Source organism: Prionailurus viverrinus, chromosome B4 (genome assembly GCF_022837055.1).
Source record: "Prionailurus viverrinus isolate Anna chromosome B4, UM_Priviv_1.0, whole genome shotgun sequence".
In the NCBI taxonomy this organism is placed as follows: domain Eukaryota; kingdom Metazoa; phylum Chordata; class Mammalia; order Carnivora; family Felidae; genus Prionailurus; species Prionailurus viverrinus.
In genome coordinates, this window is record NC_062567.1 from 138913746 (window position 1) to 138933524 (window position 19779).

At 44.7% G+C, this 19779-nt stretch overlaps 1 protein-coding gene across 3 annotated transcripts in view; it reads left to right on the top strand.

Annotated features, from left to right (window-relative positions):
* Window positions 1-19779, top strand: part of MOV10L1 (Mov10 like RISC complex RNA helicase 1) — a 72450-nt gene continuing 52671 nt past the window's right edge. For 2 of the 3 annotated variants that reach the window (XM_047868320.1, XM_047868322.1), the window contains exons 1-4: window positions 1-180; window positions 1648-1832; window positions 12364-12526; window positions 19219-19331. In XM_047868320.1, coding sequence (XP_047724276.1) covers window positions 81-180; window positions 1648-1832; window positions 12364-12526; window positions 19219-19331 — 561 coding nt within the window. In that variant the 5' untranslated portion in view covers window positions 1-80. Of the gene's footprint in view, window positions 181-372; window positions 856-1647; window positions 1833-12363; window positions 12527-19218; window positions 19332-19779 lie in introns of those variants that run through there. The other variant, XM_047868321.1, reaches the window with a different exon arrangement.

The window sequence follows — 19779 nt, forward strand, 5'->3', positions numbered from 1 at the left end:
GGCGCAGGCGCGACAAGTCCATTGGTCCTGGGCAGCGGACCACTTGCCCGCGTGAGGACACCTGCAGAGGTGGCAGGGCCATGCTGCGCCTCGCGGCCAAGCTGGTGGCGTTCTTCTGGAGGAGGGCGGACGGCTCGGAGGGGGAAGAGGCCGGGCAGCCGGGGCCCGAGCTCGCGGAAGGTGCCTGGGGGTAGGGCCCGGGGCCTGGGTGCCCCGGGGTGTGTTGCTCGAGCTGCCGGAGCCTGAGGCCAAACAGAATGCAGGGCTATTGGGAAGTGGGAGGAGGGGGACAAGAGCCGGAGGTCGTGAGGTTGTGGTCCCGGGGTCCCTGATGGAGTTTCCAGCCGCGAGCCGCTGTGCATCGTGAGCGCGCTCTGAGAGATGCTGCCGCCTATCGTTCGCCCTTTGAGGTCAAAGCGAAGGTGTGACCGTAGCTGAGCAAGGCCTCGTGTGGACTGTGATTTAGGGCGTTGGTCTTCCTTTGGGTTTGCGCCGCCTCCGGGTCCTTCTTGTTTCCGCTTTGAAGTGTTAAGCGCGGCGGGCTTTCTCGTTTCTGTCGTCACCGGCACTTCCGGTTGCGTGTTTGGAAAGCTCTGAAAAGTGCAGCCCGAGCTGTCCCAGGTTGTCCTTTCGCAGTCCTATGTTGTCCTGCCTTTCCTCTCGAGGCCTTTGAGGCTCTCTTGGTCCGGTCTGGACTGTGTTGGGACTCTGGTACCTGGTGACCTTGAGCTGACTGGACTCAGGGTGCCGATTGTGCAGTCGCTTTCTCTGGCCTCTGAAGACGTGACGTCCTCCTGAGAAGGGCCCGAAGCCGCAGCCGGCGCGTTAGGAGTTGAGGGCAGCGCACTGCGAGCCGTACGTACGTACGCAGACCTGCTGACGCCCGCATCGCCCTCTATAACCTGGAGCCAGTCCCTTCAATCAGCCCGGGGCCTGCCGGTTAAATCCGGGCTGGGAACCTCGGCCGGAGCTCCCGCGCCGGGCTTGCTGGCGGTGGTGGGGAGGCGCGCCGCGTGGACGGGCGCGTGCCCTGTCTCTGGGCCAGACTTCACCCCAAGCCCGGAATCTCCTGGAGCACCTCGTTTGCGGAGGGGACACAGAATCTGCTAACGCCGTTGCCGGCGGGATTGGAGAGGCGGGAGGGTGGTCATCCCAGCACAGGGCGATGGTTCTCCAGACGCCAGCGTGGGACAGTGGTGCTTTATAACCTGGGCCGGCCGCTCAGAAATCTGTGCCCTGGACCGCTCGCCACCGCCACCCAGACAGCTGTCTTGGGTGGAGACTGTAACTGCCTCCACTTTGCAATTGGGAAGAGGCCCAGCACGGCTAATGGGGAAGGACCTGGCCCAGAGATAAAGTGGCAGCAGGAGAGCTGGGATTCAAACCCAGGTGGTGTGGCTCTCGAGTCTGAGCTCCCCCCACTGAGTCTGCTGCCTGTGACACCCCTCAGAGGAACTTGGGCAGTCTACCTCAAACACCCTGCTTTCTGAAGACTACCCCCCCCCCCCCCCCCCCCCCCCCCGCCACTGCAGAGGGTTCCAAACTCCCTGGATGAGCCTGTCCTCCACCTTTCTCTGGTGGGGCTTAATTATAGGGTGGGCTTGCTTTACTCATGGGCCTTGTAACGTCTTTGTTTATGCATCTCAGGTGACGCCAAGCTGAAAACCGTCCAGGGTGTCGTGACAAGGTACTGCGGCGATTATGGCATGATTGATGATTTGATCTACTTCTCCAGTGAGGCTGTGACTAGCAAAGTGCTTCTGAATGTTGGACAGGAAGTTATTGCACTTGTGCAAGAAGATAAAGTGTCGAGTGGACTGAAAGCAATTAGGGTAAGGCCCGAGTTGTTTGTGAAGTCTCTCTTCACCATGGGGCTTTATGTTTCCATCCTTTTTTTTTTTTTTTTCAATTAAAAAAACTTTTCGTGTTTATTTATTTTTGAGACAGAGACAGAGCGCAAGGGGGGAGGGGCAGAGAGAGGGAGATAGATTCCGAAACAGGCTTCAGCTCTGAGCTTCCACACAGAGCCTGACACAGGGCTCCAATCCCCGAACAATCATTACCTGAGCCAAAGTCAGATGCTTAATCAACTGAGCCACCCAGGTGCCCATCCATCCTTCTGTTTAGTTAACCTCTTACAGACAACGTGGGAGAGACAGGGAGTGGAATGTACCTTCTTGGGGCTGCTTTTGTTTTTATAATGATTTCTGCCTTAAAAAACCAACGGTGGTCATCATATGTTATTCAGACTACAGAAATTTGTAATTTAGGAAGTAAAGCTCGTCGGTAACTTTATGCTCTGGAAAAGAACACTTAACATTTCTATTTCTTTTTTTAATGCTTATTTATTTTGAGAGAGCGTGCACGCGCATGCACAAGTGAGGGAGGGGCAGAAAGAAAGAGAGAATGAATCCCAGGTGGGCTCTGCACCATTATTAGTACAGAGCCAGATTCAGGGCTCAATCCCACAAACCGTGAGATCGTGACCTGAGCCAGTTATCAAGAGTCGGACACCCAACTGAGCTACCCAGGGGCCCCAACATGAGTATTTCTTATAGTCTTTTAAAAATTTGTTAAAAATGTTAATCATTAGGGTACCTGGCTGGTTCGGTCAGTGGAGAGTGCAACTCTTTTTGTTGTTGTTGTTACTTTCTATAATTTACATATTTTTTATAATGTACATCCAAGTTAGCATGTGATTTCAGGAGTAGATTCCTTAAGCCCCTTACCTATTTAGCCCACCCCCCCACAACCCCTCCAGCAACCTCTGTTTGTTCTCTGTATTTGAGTCTCTTATGTTTTGTTTTTATATTTTGCTTCCCTTCCCTTATGTTCATCTGTTTTGTATCTTAAAGTCTTCATATGAGTGAAGTCACATGATATTTGTCTTCCTTTGACTAATTTCGCTTAGCATAATATCCTCTGGTTCCATCCTTGTAGTTACAAATGGCAAGATTTCGTTCTTTTTTATTGCCAATATTCCATTGTATATATATACCACATTTTCTCTATCCATTCATCCATCAATGGACATTTGGGCTCTTTCCACACTTTGGCTATTGTTGGTAGCGGTGCAATAAACATTGGGGTGCATCTGCCCCTTCAAAACAGCATACCTGGATCCCTTTGGTAAATACCTAGTAGTGTAATTGCTGGGTCATAGGCTAGTTCTATTTTTAATTTTTTGAGAACCTCCATGCTGTGTTCCAGAGTGGCTGCACCAGTTTGCATTCCCACCAGCAGCGCAAAAGAGATCTCTTTCTCCGCATCCTCCCGGACATCTGTTGTTGCCTGAGTTGTTAATGTTAGCCATTCTGAGGTGTGAGGTGGTATCTCATTGTGGTTTTGATTTGTATTTCCCTGATGATGAGTGACGTTGAGCATTTTTTTCGTGAGTCGGTTGGCCATCTGGATGTCTTTGGAGAAGTGTCTTTTTCCCATTTCATCACTGGATTTGTTTTTTGGGTGTTGGGTTTGATAAGTTCTTTATAGATTTTGGATACTAACTCTTTATCTGATATGTCATTTGCACATATCTTTTCCCATTCCAGTGGTTGCCTTTTAGTTTTGCTGATTGTTTCCTTCTCTGTGCAGAAGCTTTTATTTTGATGAGGTCCCAATAGTTCATTTTTGCTTTGGTTTCCCTTGCCTCTGGAGACGTGTTGAGTAAGAAGTTGCTGCGGTCAACGTCAAAGAGGTTTTTGCCCTCTTTCTCCTTGAGGATTTTGATGGCTTTCTGTCTTACATTGAGGTCTTTCATCCATTTTGAGTTTATTTTTGTGTCTGGTGTAAGAAAGTGGTCCAGGTTCATTTTTCTGCCTATCGCTGTCCTGTTTTCCCAGCACTATTTGCTGAAGAGACTGTCTTTATTTCATTGGATATTCTTTCCTGCTTTGTCAAAGATTAGGTGGTCACACGTTTCTGGGTCCATTTCTGGGTTCTCTATTCTGTTCCATTGATCTGAGTATCTGTTTTTGTGCCAGTACCATACTGTCTTGATGATTACAGCTTTGTAGTATAGCTTGAAGTCTGGGATTGTGATGCCTCCTGCTTTGGTTTTCTTTTTCAAGATTGCTTTGGCTAATTGGGGTCTTTTGTGGTTCCATACAAATTTAGGATTGTTTGTTCTAGTTCTGTGAGGAATGTGTTATTTTGATATGTAGATTGTTTTGGGTAGCATTGACATTTTAACTATATTTGTTCTTCCTATCCAGGAGCTTGGAATATTTTTCCATTTTTTGTGTCTTTTTCAATTTCTTTCGTAAGTTTTCTATAGTTTTCAGTGTGTAGATTTTTCACTTCTTTGGTTGGATTTATTCTTAGGTATTTTATGGGTTTTAGTACAATTATAAATGGGATCAGTTCCTTGATTTGTCTTTCTATTGCTTCATTATTGGTGTATAGGAATGCAACTGATTTTTGTGCATTGATTTTATATTTTGTGACTTTGCTGAATTCGTTGATTACTTCTAGCAGTTTATTGGTGGAATTTTTTGGGTTTTCCATATAGAGTATTATGTCATCTGTGAAGAGTGAAAGTCTGACCCCCTCCTGGCCAATTTGGATGCCTTTTATTTCTTTGTGTTGTCTGATTGCTGAGGCTAAGGCTTCCAATACCATGTTGAATAACGGTGGCGAGAGTGGACATCCCTGTCTTGTTCCTGACCTTAGGGGGAAAGCTCTCAGTTTTTCTCCATTGAGGATATTAGCGGTGGGTCTTTCATATATGGCTTTTATGATCTTGAGGTATGATCCTTCTGTTCTTACTTTCTTGAGGGTTTTTATCAAGAAAGGATGCTGTATTTTGTCGAATGCTTTCTCTGCACCTATTGAGAGTATCACGTGGTTCTTGTCCTTTCTTTTATTGATGTGATGAACCAGCCCTGCATCCCAGGTATAAATCCCACTTGATCCTGGTGAATAATTTTTTTAATGTATTATTTGATCCAGTTGGCTAGTATTTTGTTGAGGATTTTTGCATCCATGTTCATCAGGGAAATTGGTCTATGGTTCTCCTTTTTTAGGTGTCCTTTTAGGGAATCAAGGTAATGTTGGCTTCATAGAAAGAGTTTGAAAGTTTTCCTTCCGTTTCTGTTTTTTGCAACAGCTTCAAGAGAATAGGTGTTAACTCTTCTTTAAATGTTTGGTAGAATTCCCCTGGAAAGGCATCCGGCCCTGGACCCTTGTTTTTTGGGACATTTTTTATTACTAATTCAATTTCTTTACTGGTTGTGGGTCTGTTCAAATTTTCTATTTCTTCCTGTTTCAGTGGTTTATATGTTTGTAGGAATTTGTCCATTTCTTCCAGATTGCCTATTTTGTTGGCATAAAATTCTTCGTAATATTCTCTTACTTTGTTTGTATTTCTGCCGTGTTGATGTGATCTCTCCTCTTTCGTTCTTGATTTTATTTGGGTCCTTTTCCTTTCTGATCAACCTGGCTAGTGGTTTATCAATTTTGTTGATTCTTTCAAAGAACCAGCTTCTGGTTTCATTGATCTGTTCTACTGGTTTTGTTTTGTTTTGTTTTGTTGTTGTTTTGGTTTTTTTTTGGTTTAGATAGCATTGATTTCTGCTCTGACCCTTATTATTTCCTGTCTTCTGCTGGTTTGGGGTTTTATTTGCTGTTCTTTTTCCAGCTCTTTTTTTTTTTTTAATGTGTTTTTTATTTTTTATTTATTTTTGGAGGAGAGAGAGAGAGACAGTGTGAGCAGAGGAGTAGCAGAGAGAGAGGGAGACACAGAGTCCGAAGTAGGCTCCAGGCTCTAAGCTGTCAGCACAGAGCCTGATGTGGGGCTCGAACTCACTAACTGTGAGATCATGACCTGAGCCAAAGTCGGATGCTTAACCGGCTGAGCTACCCGGGCACCCCTTTTTCCAGCTCTTTAAGACTTAAGGTTAGGTTGTGTATCTGACCTTTCTTCCTTCCTTAGGAAGGCCTGGATTGCTATATACTTCCCTCATATGACCACCTTTGCTGCATCCTGGAGGTTTGGGGCTGTGGTGTTATCGTTTTCATTGGTTTCTATGTACTTTTTAATTTTCTCTTTAACTTTTTGGTTAGCCCATTCATTCTTTAGTAGGATGGTCTTCAGTCTCCAAGTATTTATCTTTCTACATTTTTTCTTGTCGTTGATTTTGAGTTTCATAGCATTGTGGTCTGAAAATATGCATGGTATGATTTTGATCTTTTTGTACTCGTTGAGGGCTGATTTGTGTCCCAGTATGTGATCTATTTTGGAGAACGTTCCATGTGCACTGGAGAAGAATGTGTATTCTGCTTTAGGATGAAATGTTCTAAATATATCTGTTAAGTCCATCTGGTCAGTGTATCATTTAAAGCCATTGTTTCATTGTTGATTTTCTGTTTAGATGATCTATACGTTGCGGTAAGTGGGGTGTTGAAGTCCCTGAGAGTGCAACTCTTGATCTCAGAGTTGTGGGTTTGAAAATGTCCTACATTGGGTGTAGAGATTACTTAAAAATAAGTTTTTTTAAAAAAAAGAATCATTGGACCCTTTTTTCTAAATACAAGAGAACAAACCTACACCTGTATTTATTTACTTTCCAGTTATTTTAAATCCTCAAGGGGTACAGCATCCCATGGATTCTGTGCCCAGTGGCTTTAGCAGGAAGGTTGCTTCAGAATTTGGCAAGAACCATGCCGCTGATTCCATGAGCATGAGCATAACTTTTCACCAGATTACTCTATCTGGTCTTGTTTGATTTGCCACCAGGAGTCACTGTATTGTTCTTTGCCTTGTACATGTAAGCATATCTCTTGCCTAAATAGAAATCAGTTTCATCTGGAGCATAAACACCTTCACTTTTAAGAAGAGCTGTGTGCTCTCTCTGGTTCCAGAGACCCCGCTGCAGCCAGCAAAAATGACTTTGGACCACAGCTTTCCAGACGTATTTGTCACTTTCAGAGTCCTGTTCCCAGCAGACCTCCACAGGCTCCAAGATGGTAGAAAGAGTAGAGCCTTTGTTATCCAGTTAGCAAATATAATTAGTGGATTCTTTTGTTCATTTTTTTTTCCATTTAAAAATGGTATTTTTGTGCTATAATGTTTAGAAGTGGAATTGTTAAGTCAAAGGATATACACACCCAACATTTCAGTGGTTATCAGATTATCGTCCAGTAATATACAAATTAATTTATACTCACAGGAGCTGAAAGAGACTGCTTGTTATTCAGAGTTGTCAAGGATGTGTATATTATCAGTCTCTGAAATCTTTGCCTCTCTAATAATAAGTGAAAAGTGACCTCATAAATTTAACTTGAATTTAAGCCTTAAAGCAGATTAATTTTTTACATTTTTCCCATGAGTTATTTTTTATGTTCTTTATCCCTTTTTTGTTGGGTTCAGCTTTTTTATATTAAAGTTTCTATATGGGGAAATTAGAGTTTTCTTTTTGGTAAGAGTTTTGAGAGGTAACTAATATTGTACAGTTCACCCATTTAAAGTGTACAATTCGGGGTTTTAATATATTCAGAGAGTTTTGCAACTGTTACCACAATCTGCCTTAAGCTTTTAAAACAGGAACTTTTTCTCTGGGCAGAATTTTCTGCATAGCTTCTTTTTCAAGCGTGATCTCACCTCATCAGCCTGTCCAGTCTTCATTTCTCCCACTCCCCATCCTTGGCTTGCTGTACCTTTAGCAGAGACACTACTAGGATTCAAGTGTCATTTTCATTTTTATTTAATTTTTTAAACTTTGATTCCCATCACCTATTTCACCTATCCCCCACCCACCCACCTCCCATCTGGTAACCATCAGTTTTTTTGGTATGGTTATGAGTCTTATATTTTGGTTTGTCTCTCCTTTTTTCCCCCTTAGCTCATCTGTTTTGTGTTTTAAATTCTGCATATGAGTGAAATCATATTGTATGTCTTTTCCTAGGTGACTTCTTTTATTTACCGTGATGCCGTATCTTTACCCATGTTGTTGCGAATGACAAGATTTCATTTTTTTTATGGCTGAGTAAATTTTCGCTCTATGTATTTACTACATCTTCTTTACGCGTTCATCGGTCGGTGGACACTTGAGCTCCTTCCATGTTTTGGCTCTTGTAGCTAATGCTGCTATAAAGCTGGGGGATACGTGTATCCCTTTAAATTAGGGTATTTGTGTTTTGGGGGTAAATACCCAGTAGTGTGATTCCTGGATCATAGGGTAATTCTGTTTTTAACTTTTCGAGGAACCTTCACACCATCTTCTACGGTGGCTGCACCAGTTTCCATTCCGACCAACTGCAAGAAGGGTTCCCGTTTCTCCACAGCCTCACCAACACCTTTTGTTTCTTGTGTTGTTGATTTTAGCCGTTCTGATAGGTGTGAGGTGGTGTCTCATGGTTTTGATTTGTATTTCCCTGACGATGAGTGATGTTGAGCATCTTTTCAAGTGTCTGTTGGCCATCCGGATGTCTTCTCTGGGGAAATGTCTTTTCTTGGTTTCTGTTCTTAGCTCATCAGTAGATTCCTGATTCACTGGAACAATATGCTTACACCTTTGCTTGATTTACCAATGTTAGGTAGTATTGACTGATTTCATGAAGGATGTGCAATTTCTTTGCATATTTTTATGTAGGTTTTATTGTGGTAAAATGTACATACATTTACCATTTTAATCATCTGTAGGTGTACAGTCCAGTGACACTAAGAACATTCATGTTGTGCACCCGTTACCACCATTTTCACAACTTTTTCATCATCCCTAAAACAAGAATTTGCTATTCTACTTCCTGTCTCTGAATTTGACACTTCTAGTATCTCAGTGGAAGCATGTGATTGTTGCCCGTTTGTGTTTGCATTATCAAACTTTGCAGAATATTTTCAAGGTTTATCCATGTAACATGTATCAGAATTTCATTACTTTTGATGGTTGGATAATATTCCATTGTGTGTATAGACTACACTTTGTACACTCATCTGTTGTATTTTAATTTTATGATATTTATTTATTTTTTTTTTAAATTTTTTTTTTCAACGTTTATTTATTTTTGGGACAGAGAGAGACAGAGCATGAATGGGGGAGGGGCAGAGAGAGAGGGAGACACAGAATCGGAAACAGGCTCCAGGCTCTGAGCCATCAGCCCAGAGCCTGACGCGGGGCTCGAACTCACGGACCGCGAGATCGTGACCTGGCTGAAGTCGGACGCTTGACCGACTGCGCCACCCAGGCGCCCCAGATATTTATTTATTTTTGAGAGAGACAGAGCATGAGCAGGGGAGGGGCAGAGAGAGGGAGACACAGAATCTGAAGCAGGCTCCAGGCTCCGAGCTGTCAGCACAGAGCCCGACGCGGGGCTTGAACTCATGAACCGTGAGATCACGACCTGAGCCAAAGTCGGACGCTCAACCGACTGAGCCACCCAGGCGCCCCTGTACACCCACCTGTTGATGAACCCTTGGGATGTTTCTACCTTTTGGTTATTCTGAATAGTGCTGCTGTGAACAGGTGTCTTAGAGTCCTTGTTCTCTTTTGGGTATATACCTTGGAGTGGAATTGCAGAGTCATATGGTAATTTTGTGTTTAGCTTTTTGAGGAAACCGTAAACTTTCCGTGGCAGAGACACCATTTTATATTCCCCCCAGTAACGCACAGGGATTACAGTTACTTTACGTTCTTTTGACAGTAGCCACCCTACTGGATACGAAGTGGTATCTTGTTGTGGTTTTGACTTACCTTTCCCTAATAGTCATTGATGTTGAACATCTTTTCATATGCTTATTGGCCATTTATCTGTCATCTTTCGAGAAATGTTTATTTAAGTCCTTTAACCATATTTTAATTGTCTTGTCTATTTTCTTGTTCAGTTAGAGAAGTTCTTTACAGGGGTTCCTGGGTGGCTCAGTCAGTTAAGCGGCCGACTTCGGTTCAGGTCCTGATCTCACAATTCGTGAGTTCAAGCCCCGCATCAGGGTCTGTGCTGACAGCTCAGAGCCTGAAGCCTGTTTCAGATTCTGTGTCTCCCTCTCTCTCTGCCCCTCCTCTGCTCACGCACACGTGCTCTCTCTCTTTCAAATACAAAAAAAAAAAAAAAAAAAAAATTAAAAAAAAAAAGAATTTACATATTCTGGATGTTAATCTCTTAACAGATATGTGATTTACAAAATATTTTTCATATTCTGTGGGTTAGTTTTCCAGTATTTCTTGATAGTGTCCTTCAGTACACAGAGGTTTTAAATTTTGGTGAAATCCAATTTATCCTTTTTTTAATTGCCTTTGCTTTTTTTTTTTAATGTTTATTTATTTTTGAGAGAGACAAGAGACAGAGAGACAGAGTGTGAGGGGGGAAGGGCAGAGAGAGAGGGAGACACAGAATCTGAAGCAGGCTCCAGGCTCTGAGCTGTCAGCATAAGGGCCCGACGTGGGGCTCGAACTCACAAATTGAGATCATGACCTGAACCGAAGTCAGACACTTAACCAGCTGAGCCACTCAGGTGCCCCTGGTCAACTTTATTTCTAAGTGTTTTACTCTTTTTGATGGTATTGCAAATGGAATTGTTTTCTCTTTTTTAAGTTTATTTATTTTGAGAGAGAGAGAGCACACGTGCATGTGGGAGGGGTGAAGAGAGAAGGGGGGGAAAGAGAGAATCCCAAGCAGGCTCTGTGCTGCCAATGCAGAGCCTGACACGGGGCTCGAACTCAAAACCATGATATCATGACCTGAGCCAAAGTTGGACACTTAACTGACTGAGCCACCCAGGTGCCCCATGGAATTGTTTTCTTAATTTCCTTTTTTGGAATGATCATTGCAAATGCATACAGATACAACTGATTTTTTTTTTAATTCTTTTTTTCAACGTTTATTTATTTTTGGGACAGAGAGAGACAGAGCATGAACGGGGGAGGGGCAGAGAGAGAGGGAGACACAGAATCGGAAGCAGGCTCCAGGCTCCGAGCCATCAGCCCAGAGCCCGACGCGGGGCTCGAACTCACGGACCGCGAGATCGTGACCTGGCTGAAGTCGGACGCTTGACCGACTGCGCCACCCAGGCGCCCCCAGATACAACTGATTTTTGTAGCCCTTTATCTGATATGCCATCTGCAAATATCTTTTCTCATTCCGTCAGTTGCCTTTTAGTTTTTTTGACTGTTTCCCTTGCAGTGCAGAAGCTTTTTATCTTGATGAGGTCCCAATAGTTCATTTTTGCTTTTAATTCCCTTGCCTTTGGAGAGGTGTTGAGTAAGAAATTGCTGCACTGAGGTCAAAGAGGTTTTTTCCTGCTTTCTCCTCTGGGGTTTTGATGGTTTCCTGTCTCACATTCAGGTCTTTCATCCATTTGGAGTTTATTTTTGTGTATGATGTAAGAAAGTGGTCTAGTTTCATCCTTTTGCATGCTGCTGTCCAGTTCTCCCACCATTTGCCAAAGAGACTGTCTTTTTTCCATTGGATATTCTTTCCTGCTTTGTCAAAGATTAGTTGGCCATACATTTGTGGGTCCAGTTCTGGGGTCCCTATTCTATTCCATTGGTCTATGTGTCTGTTTTTGTGCCAATACCATGCTGTCTTGATGATTACAGCTTTATAGTAGAGGCTAAAGTCTGGGATTGTGATGCCTCCTGCTTTGGTTTTCTTCTTCAAAATTACTTTGGCTGTTCGGGGTCTTTTGTGGTTCCATACAAATTTTAGGATTGTTTGTTCTAGCTTTGAGAAGAATGCTGGTGCAATTTTGATTGGGATTGCATTGAATGTGTAGATTGCTTTGGGTTGCATTTGTATACACCAATAATGAAGCGACAGAAAGAAATAAAGAAACTGATCCCATTCACAATTGCACCAAGAATCATAAAATACCTAGGAATAAACCTAACCAAAGATGTAAAAGATCTGTATGCTGAAAACTATAGAAAGCTTATGAAGGAAATTGAAGAAGATACAAAGAAATGGAAAAACATTCCGTGCTCATGGATTGGAAGACTAAATATCGTTCAACACTTTTTTTAAACAGAGGTAGCAAAATCCTTGCCTAGTTCCTTATCCTAGGGAAAAAGCTTTTAGTCTTACCATCATTGAGTGTGATGCTAGTTGTGGGTTTTTCATACATGGGCTTTATCATGTTGAGGAAGTCTCCTTACGTTCCTGGTGTGAGTGTTCTCTCATGAGAGGATGTTGTTTTGTCAAATGCCTACCCAGTGTGAGGTGTATTCTATTGACTGGTATGTTGAACTGTCTTTGCATTCTGAATAAACCTGCCTTGAGTGTGGTGTGTAACCCTTTTAAAACACTGCCATATTTGGTTTGCTGGTATTTGATGGAGCATTTTTAATACTTATGTCCCAAGAGATACTGGCCTGCAGTTGCTTTTCTTGTGGTCCTCGTAACGGTTTGAATAGTGGTTCGTTTGTCTTACAGGTGGAAGCTGTCTCTGATAAATGGGAAGATGACAGCAAAAACCGCAGCAGAGGGCTGTCAGACTCCAGCCCCCGAGTGCTGATTGGCTGTGTGACGTCGCTGATGGAAGGTGCTGGCTACATCAGTCAGACCACGTACTTCTCTCTGGAGAGTGTTTGTGAAGGTATGTCAGATGGGTTTCTACTTAAATTTAAGGTTAGGTTTTGTGGGGTTTTTTTTAATTTTATGACTGAGATTTGAGACGGCTATACATATTGAAAGGGTCAAATTTGAGCATGCTTTGTTGCGAGGGTTTTAGACTAGAACGGCTTCACCAGGCACTGGCTCCAAGTGGTGTAGGTGGTATAGACGGCTGTGATTTGTTTTGTGTCATTTGTTGAATGGAGTCACGATCTTCCGGGTAATTGTTCTTTCCACAGAAGTATTGTTCCTGACGTAAGGGGACTGTTGTTCTCACAGTACTTCAAATGGGTTAACACAGGGCTTGGGGATAACTTTGTACCTCTCCACAAGTATGTGTCGGGTTGGTTTTTGTTTTTAGCTGAACTCAAATTTTGTTTTTATATCTAAATGAAGAATTTGTTGATGCCATTTTTGAGTTTGACTCAACAACCATTTGTTGTGTACCTGCTCTCTCCCAAGGAGAGACAGACCTGTACACGTCTTGGAATTGGGCAGGAACTGGAAAAGCTGCCTGGAGGAGGTGCTTCTTGAGCTGAATTCCAGCTGCTCACCCTGCCAGCCCCACATGGAGACATGGAGAAGAGCCGGAATTCTCTCCCACCTTGGCTGCCAGGGAGCCCAGTGCAGGAGGGCAGTTAGGTCAGCCCACCAGGCAGCTTGCTTGTCTGCTTTTCTCGGATGTGAAAGCCAGGACTCTGACCTTTATTGATAACCCTAGGAGTTTCCGGAATGAAATTGTTAGGTGGCTGGGATTTAAAATTTTCTGTTCTGTCAGAGAAACTGTCAATTCTGGAAAAACTGATCCTACAGTTGCTCAGCTCCAAAGGGAATCCCTAGGTCCCCGTAACTATGCCAATAGGAAGTCACTCCCAGACTGGGACATGGTTCATGCTGCAGCGATTGCTGGAAGGTACAGAAGTAGTTCACCACGAGGACTGGCACCTGAGGCATAGGTGGAGGGATTTCCCAGCACAGTCTCCCGTCTTCTTGAGCTGAGAGAGTCCAAATTGTTGATGACCTGCCACAGACAGCAAGAAGAACATTCTTGAAAGAGAAAACATGACACGAAGAAAGGTAACGGGAATCCAAAGCAGAGGTTGCAGACCTTTTCTGGATACGGCCAGATGATAGAGCTTGTGGGCCATGTGCTGTCTGCTAGCTCCTTACCTCTGGGTTGGGGCTAGCATGGACACAGCGGTCAGCAGCGCCTGAGTGGAAAGGTGCAGGTTTATTTACGAGAACAGGAGGCAGGCTGCCATGCGAATGTCTGATCTGAAGGTAAGAAGAGGAAGAATTGGGCTAGGTGTTTTGTTCCCCTAAGGGAGAGTCAGAATATACGGTCTCTTTCTTGGCAGCCATTCAGCAGATGTTGGAAGGCCGTCTCCCGACCCACTGCTCGTAGAATCTGTTCTGGTGGGAGGGGGAGTCGACAGCACAGTGTTCTCTGCTCTGCGAGAACTGCGTGAGTGACGTGATGGGACAGGAGGCGGACCGGCTTGGGGTGCCTCTAGGGCACGGGAAGGCTCAGCCTCCCTGAGTGCAGAGCAGACCAAGGGCTCTGTGGGGAGGGTCCAGGTGAAGTACAGATGATGTCCCAAACCTTCCAAGGTAACCTGGGTGAGTCAGTTCAGTTATGTACAGTACCTTGAGCAGAGGAGGACGACAAGATGTGACTGAGGAAGGGGTGTCACTGGGGAGTGGTGGGAACCTGTGAATATTGAACAGTGAAGGTGGGAGGTAGGGTCTCAGGATCACTGGCTCCCCGAAGTCTCGGACTACAGGGGTAGTGGTGGCCATCAGCCCAGTTTTGTGGATGACATTTCAGATCTAGGCCCAAAAATAACACTCATGGGAATTCTTTTTCTTTCTTTTTTTTTTTTTTTAATGTAAACTCTGCCCTCTGTATGGGGCTCGAACTTACAACCTGAAGATCAAGAGTCACATTCTTTACCCATTGAGCCAGCCAGGTGCCCTATTTTCTACTCACAGGAATTCTTAACATCAGTAGCAGGGCTCAAGCTGTTTTACACATGAATATCCATTGAATCCTTAACCGTTTTGGCCAAGGCAGAAAGGGAGTTAAACACTCAGCCTAAAGCAGGCTCTGTCGTGCTCTGTCCTGTAACATTTGAGGCTGGTCACTTGGTTGTGGTGACCGGCCTGTGACTTGTGCAATGTGTTTAGCAGCATCCCTGACCTCTGCCCACTAGATGCAAGTAACTGCCATCCCAGCCCCCGGCTATGACATTCCAGAACGTCTGCAGACATGGCTGCCACATGGCCCCTGGGGGACACAATGGCCCTGGGTGGGAATCACTGGCCTAGTGGGTCTAAAGTCTGTACGATGGATCTGCTTCTTTCTTCTTTATTTCCAGGGTGAGCACTGGTCAGCCCAATGGCACCTGCATATCCACATAACCAGTGTGGCCTGAGCTCTCAGCCTGGGTCATTAGGTTGTTTCTTTACTTTCACGTTAGACTGATTTACGGACCCACTTGTGAGATAAAGAGTGAATCCCTTGGATCCTTTCTGAGATCTTTCACTAGGCCCAAGAACCCAATGCCACACACGTCATACAGGGTGCTGTGCCCTGCGTCAGGGTGCTCTTTAGTGACCAGTGTGCCTCTACAGGGACTGCTCTTCATCTGCAACGTCCCTGAGGTCCTCAAATGTTCTGTCTGAAAACCTCTACCCAGTCGCTGGCCCCCTCCTTCCTGGGTCGAAACAGATCTCTGACACCCACCCTCTCCCTTGGCCAGAGTTCTTTATCCTTTGGAACCACACCGTCTCTGATGCCTTTCTGCACCCACCCCTTTCTGCCCCCAGGCCTGCCCAGTATGGACTGCCCAGCCTGGCCCTCTGGCTTCTGGTTGGGATTAGCCAGCACCCACCAGTCAGCAGAAGAGAGGGGAGCAAGGTTAGGATCACACCCCCACCTCACGCTGTGACTATGGCTGTATTCCTCTCCAGTGGCCAGAGCTATAGCCAGGGTGACCAGATAAGTTAGGATCAAGATTGGTACACAGGTGAGCTGTAGAAAGGGGTGTTAAAATTAATTAAAATTAAATCATTTTTGAAATAGTTGCATATCAGTTAACGGATTGATCTTACTATAGTGGTGGACCTTTAAAGTAGCATAATTCGGAAATTGCAAAACCTGAAATTCTTTTTAGAAAAAAAATACTTGGGTCCATTAAAACAGCTTAATATTTATTACTCAGTCATTGCATTCTTGGTACATAATATCTTAGTTTCTCAGTGTTTGTAACACCATGTCACTGGTATTCTAAAAAATAATACGCATTTTTCAGTGTCTTAATTTTATTTTTGTATACAGTGGTCTGGAATCTTCTTCAAAGTGGTATTGTATGGTTGATGAATGTGAAACTGAAACCTTTGATTGCCTCTCCCTGTAGGCCGTAACGTTTTTAATTGAGGAAATACTAGTAAGCTCAGAACAAGTTCTGCTAAATGTAAGATACAAGTCCAGGGTTTTTTCTTTTGAAATGTATAACTATCTCAGGCCAGATGTTTTCACAGGTACTGGTTTTTTGTTTTGTCTTGTTTGCCTTTATGAGTACAAAGGTATTCAAATATTATCATAAACTAAAACCTATCAAATAAGTTGTCTCTATGATTTTTTTGAATGCTACACCAAATTTGGATGTTGTAAATTTATAGGTCTCATCAATTTCATTCATTCCATCGCAGAATATCCACTTATCCAATAAAAAGTAAAGGGCTTTGGGGTGCCTGGGTGGCTCAGTCAGTTGAGCATCCAACTCTTGATGTTGGCTCAGGTCATAATCTCATGGTTCATGAGTTCAAGCCCCGTTTCAGGCTTTGTGCTGCAGTGAGGAGCCTGCTTGGGATTTCTTTTCCTCTGTCTCTTCCCCTTCCCCCCACGTGTGCTTGCTCTGTCTCAAAATAAATAAACTTTTTTTTTTTTAAGTAAAGGGCTTTGTTAGAAGACTCTTTTTTAAAATTTTTTTTAATGTTTATTTTTGATAGAGACAGAGCATGAGCTAGGGAGGGGCAGAGAGAGGGGAAGACACAGAATCCGAAGCAAGCTCCAGGCTCCGAGCTGTCAGCACAGAGCCCAACGCAGGGCCCAAACCCACAAACCACGAGATCATGACCTGAGCCGAAGTCGGACGCTCAACCAACTGAGCCACGCAGGTGCCCCTAGAAGACTCTTTTGACACAAGTTGGGATAGTGTTGAATCCAGTCATAAGACTTCAGCTTTAATCTGCGTGTGCCATGCAGGCTCCTGGGGTCTCATTATTTCATTTCCTCCGTTGCTTTGGTGCAGATCAGTGTCACTGTCTTCCTGTTTACAAGCTGTATCTCCTTTCTTTCTTTCTTTCTTTCTTTCTTTCTTTCTTTCTTTCTTTCCTTCTTTCTTTCCTTTTTTCTTTCTTTCTTTTCTTTTCTTTTCTTTTCTTTTTCTTTCTTCCGTTCTTTCTTTCTCTCTTTCTTTCTCTCTCTCTCTCTTCCTTTCTTTCTCCCTTCCTTCCTTCGAGAGAACACGAGTGGGGGGGGGAGGGGGAAGAGAATCTTAAGTAGGCTCCACGCTCAGTGCGGAGCCCAGTACAGGGCTCGATCCCACAACCCCAGGACCATGACCTCAGCCAAAATCAAGAGTCGGACGCTCAACCGGCTAAGACACCCAGGCTGCCTCAAGCTGTATTTTCAATAACTGCAACTTACAAAAGACTTCAAAAGCTGAAAATTTTTGGTTCCACATTTTAGTCAGTACTTTGATTAAATATTCCCAACCGATTTTGAACAAAGCGTAACCAAAATTTAGAGGTCTCACTTAAAACATGAAAAGGAGCACCATCGTAGGTTTGGTTGATTTGCAAAGTGCATCTGCAAAGGTTCAGACGTCTGTGAAATTTGGATGGTGGAGCAGCAGACAAACCAGGGCTGCTAGACCCAGCGGTTTTGGTGGTTTTGTTAAGATGACTTTTGTCATAGAAGTTTTATGGTCTGGCTGCCTCATGTGTCTGTGAACGCATCTAAGTCTTAACTGCTACAGCTCGTGTCCCAGCTCATTGGACACTGCGGCATGTGTGGAAGCAAGCGTGACTTGACACACCATGGTTCCAAGTACATTTCTGCCTGTTAGCTTTTTTAACGTGTCAGGATCTTGTTTGTGTGATGGTGCTTTATTACTGTTTTATCAAAACTTGTTTTCATGTTGTACTATAAAAACAAATAATGTTACCTCCAGTGTTGAATTTCTAAACCGAATTCACAGTGACGTCAGAAATTTTTCCTTCGACAGAGTGATCTTCCACAGTCTTTACTTTGATTCCATAATTCTGATGGGGAAAGAAAATCAAACTGTTACTTGAATTTGCTTCACTGTTTTCGCTTTGAAGTAACTTTTATCCAACTGACACATTGCTCCATTTTTCACGTATGTCTAAGAGATTTGGAATAAAAATTTAGCAGACTTGTATTAAACAGTTATTTGATAAACGAAGCCATGGTTTATCAAACAACATATAAACGTGTCTCTACGGTCTGTTAAATTGTGCTTCTGGGAGTGTCCTCTTAAAATACCACCTCACGTGGAAGCCGGTGCTCCAGCACGTTTGTCTCTTCTGGTTTCTTCCCACCAGTGCTGCCCCCGTGGCCCTCGTGCTGATCAGTAGATGTCAGCAGATGTTTGGGCTCTAGGTGTTGATCACCAGCTTTGTTTCTTGAGAAACAAAGTCAGTTTTAAATTATGCACTTTTGTTTTCTGAACTGATTGCTGTCAAAAGTATTTATCGCGGGGGCACCTGGCTGGCTCAGTCGGTAGAGCGTGTGACTCTTGATCTTGGGGTCATGAGTTTGAACCCCACGCTGGGGGTGGAGCCTACTTAAAAAAATGAAATATTTTTAAAAGAAGTATTTCTTGCAAAATAACAAAAAGGTTCTAATCGGTAGTAGCTTTACACCAAGCATCACATCAAACCTGTTCAGACCACTCGTGTTTTACCTCAGGAAGGTTAAGCCATGTCATGTCACCGAACCTACAGTTTCCCAACATTCCCGCCCACCCTGCCAGTTGTGGCCCAGTGGCACCTTGCATCCTGCGGCCACAGCACAGCTACCTGGCACACCCGGGATCTGGCAAGGGCACAGAGTACTCCTCAACTCTCTGAGCACACTTCCCTTTGTCACCGAGTACTCTGTGTGTACCTGATGGGGAGGGGACTCACACTGTTTCTGGAAAGAGTTGGCACAGAGGCGTGCCCACCTAGGAGAGAAACCACACATGTGCCTGCCCTCCCTAGAAGCTGGAGGTGTAAGAAATTCGCTGCTCAGCTTGTTTTGCTGCAGTCGTTAGTAATACTTGTGGAAACAGTGGGCGCCATTTGAAAGCAGATAGGACCCTGAGACCGTACGGCCCAGGTGTGTGACCGCGCTGGCCACAGCCCTCCCCGATTTCCCTGCCTTTGCCCTCGCAGGCAAGAGAAGGTGAAGCTGCGGAAAGGTTGGTCTTGTAACAGCGTCTGCTCCGTTCAACTGGGTGAACCTAGTTGAGAACTAAGACTGGTAAACTGCTCGTTAGAGAGGACAGAACTGGTTTCAGTGGATCAGAACTTCAGAATGAATTGCACACATTGATAATTACCAGCATTACTGAGTAAGCACCATGGTTTCCCTGCCTGCAGGTTTCCAGCCCTGCAAGGGAGACTGGGTGGAGGCAGAGTACTGGATCCGGCCAGGCACATGGATCAGCGAGGCCATCTCCGTGAAGCCGCTGAGGTACAAGCGCGTGGACAGGGTAGGTGTTGGCCCTCGCTTGCCCTCGTCCTCCTGCGTTTCCACAGCCCGGGCTTCTCCTGGGTGCGTTGGGAAGTCAAGCTAAGTAAGGCTCAGTCTTGGCCAAAAAGCCCCCGTTTCCCTGCCGAGAGCACTGGTTTCCGCGGGGACGTAATTGGAGGTCGCCTGGCTCACTTATCCCGTGAAACTCTAAGCTCTGTAGTTGGCACAGCGTGTGAAAGTGTGACCGCTGGGACTGAGTGGGGTGGGTGCGGGACTGGCGCCTGCCCGTGACAGCGGGTGTGCTCGGCCACTGGACACTGGGGCTGAGGGTGCTGCCTGACACGCTCCCACCGTGCTACCTCGGCCTTGGCTCCGGGGTCCTTCCACGTTCGTGAAATCATCGTGGCTTTGCTTCTCTGAGACCAGCCCCCCCGCCCCCCCCCCCACCCACCAGAGGTTGGACTTGG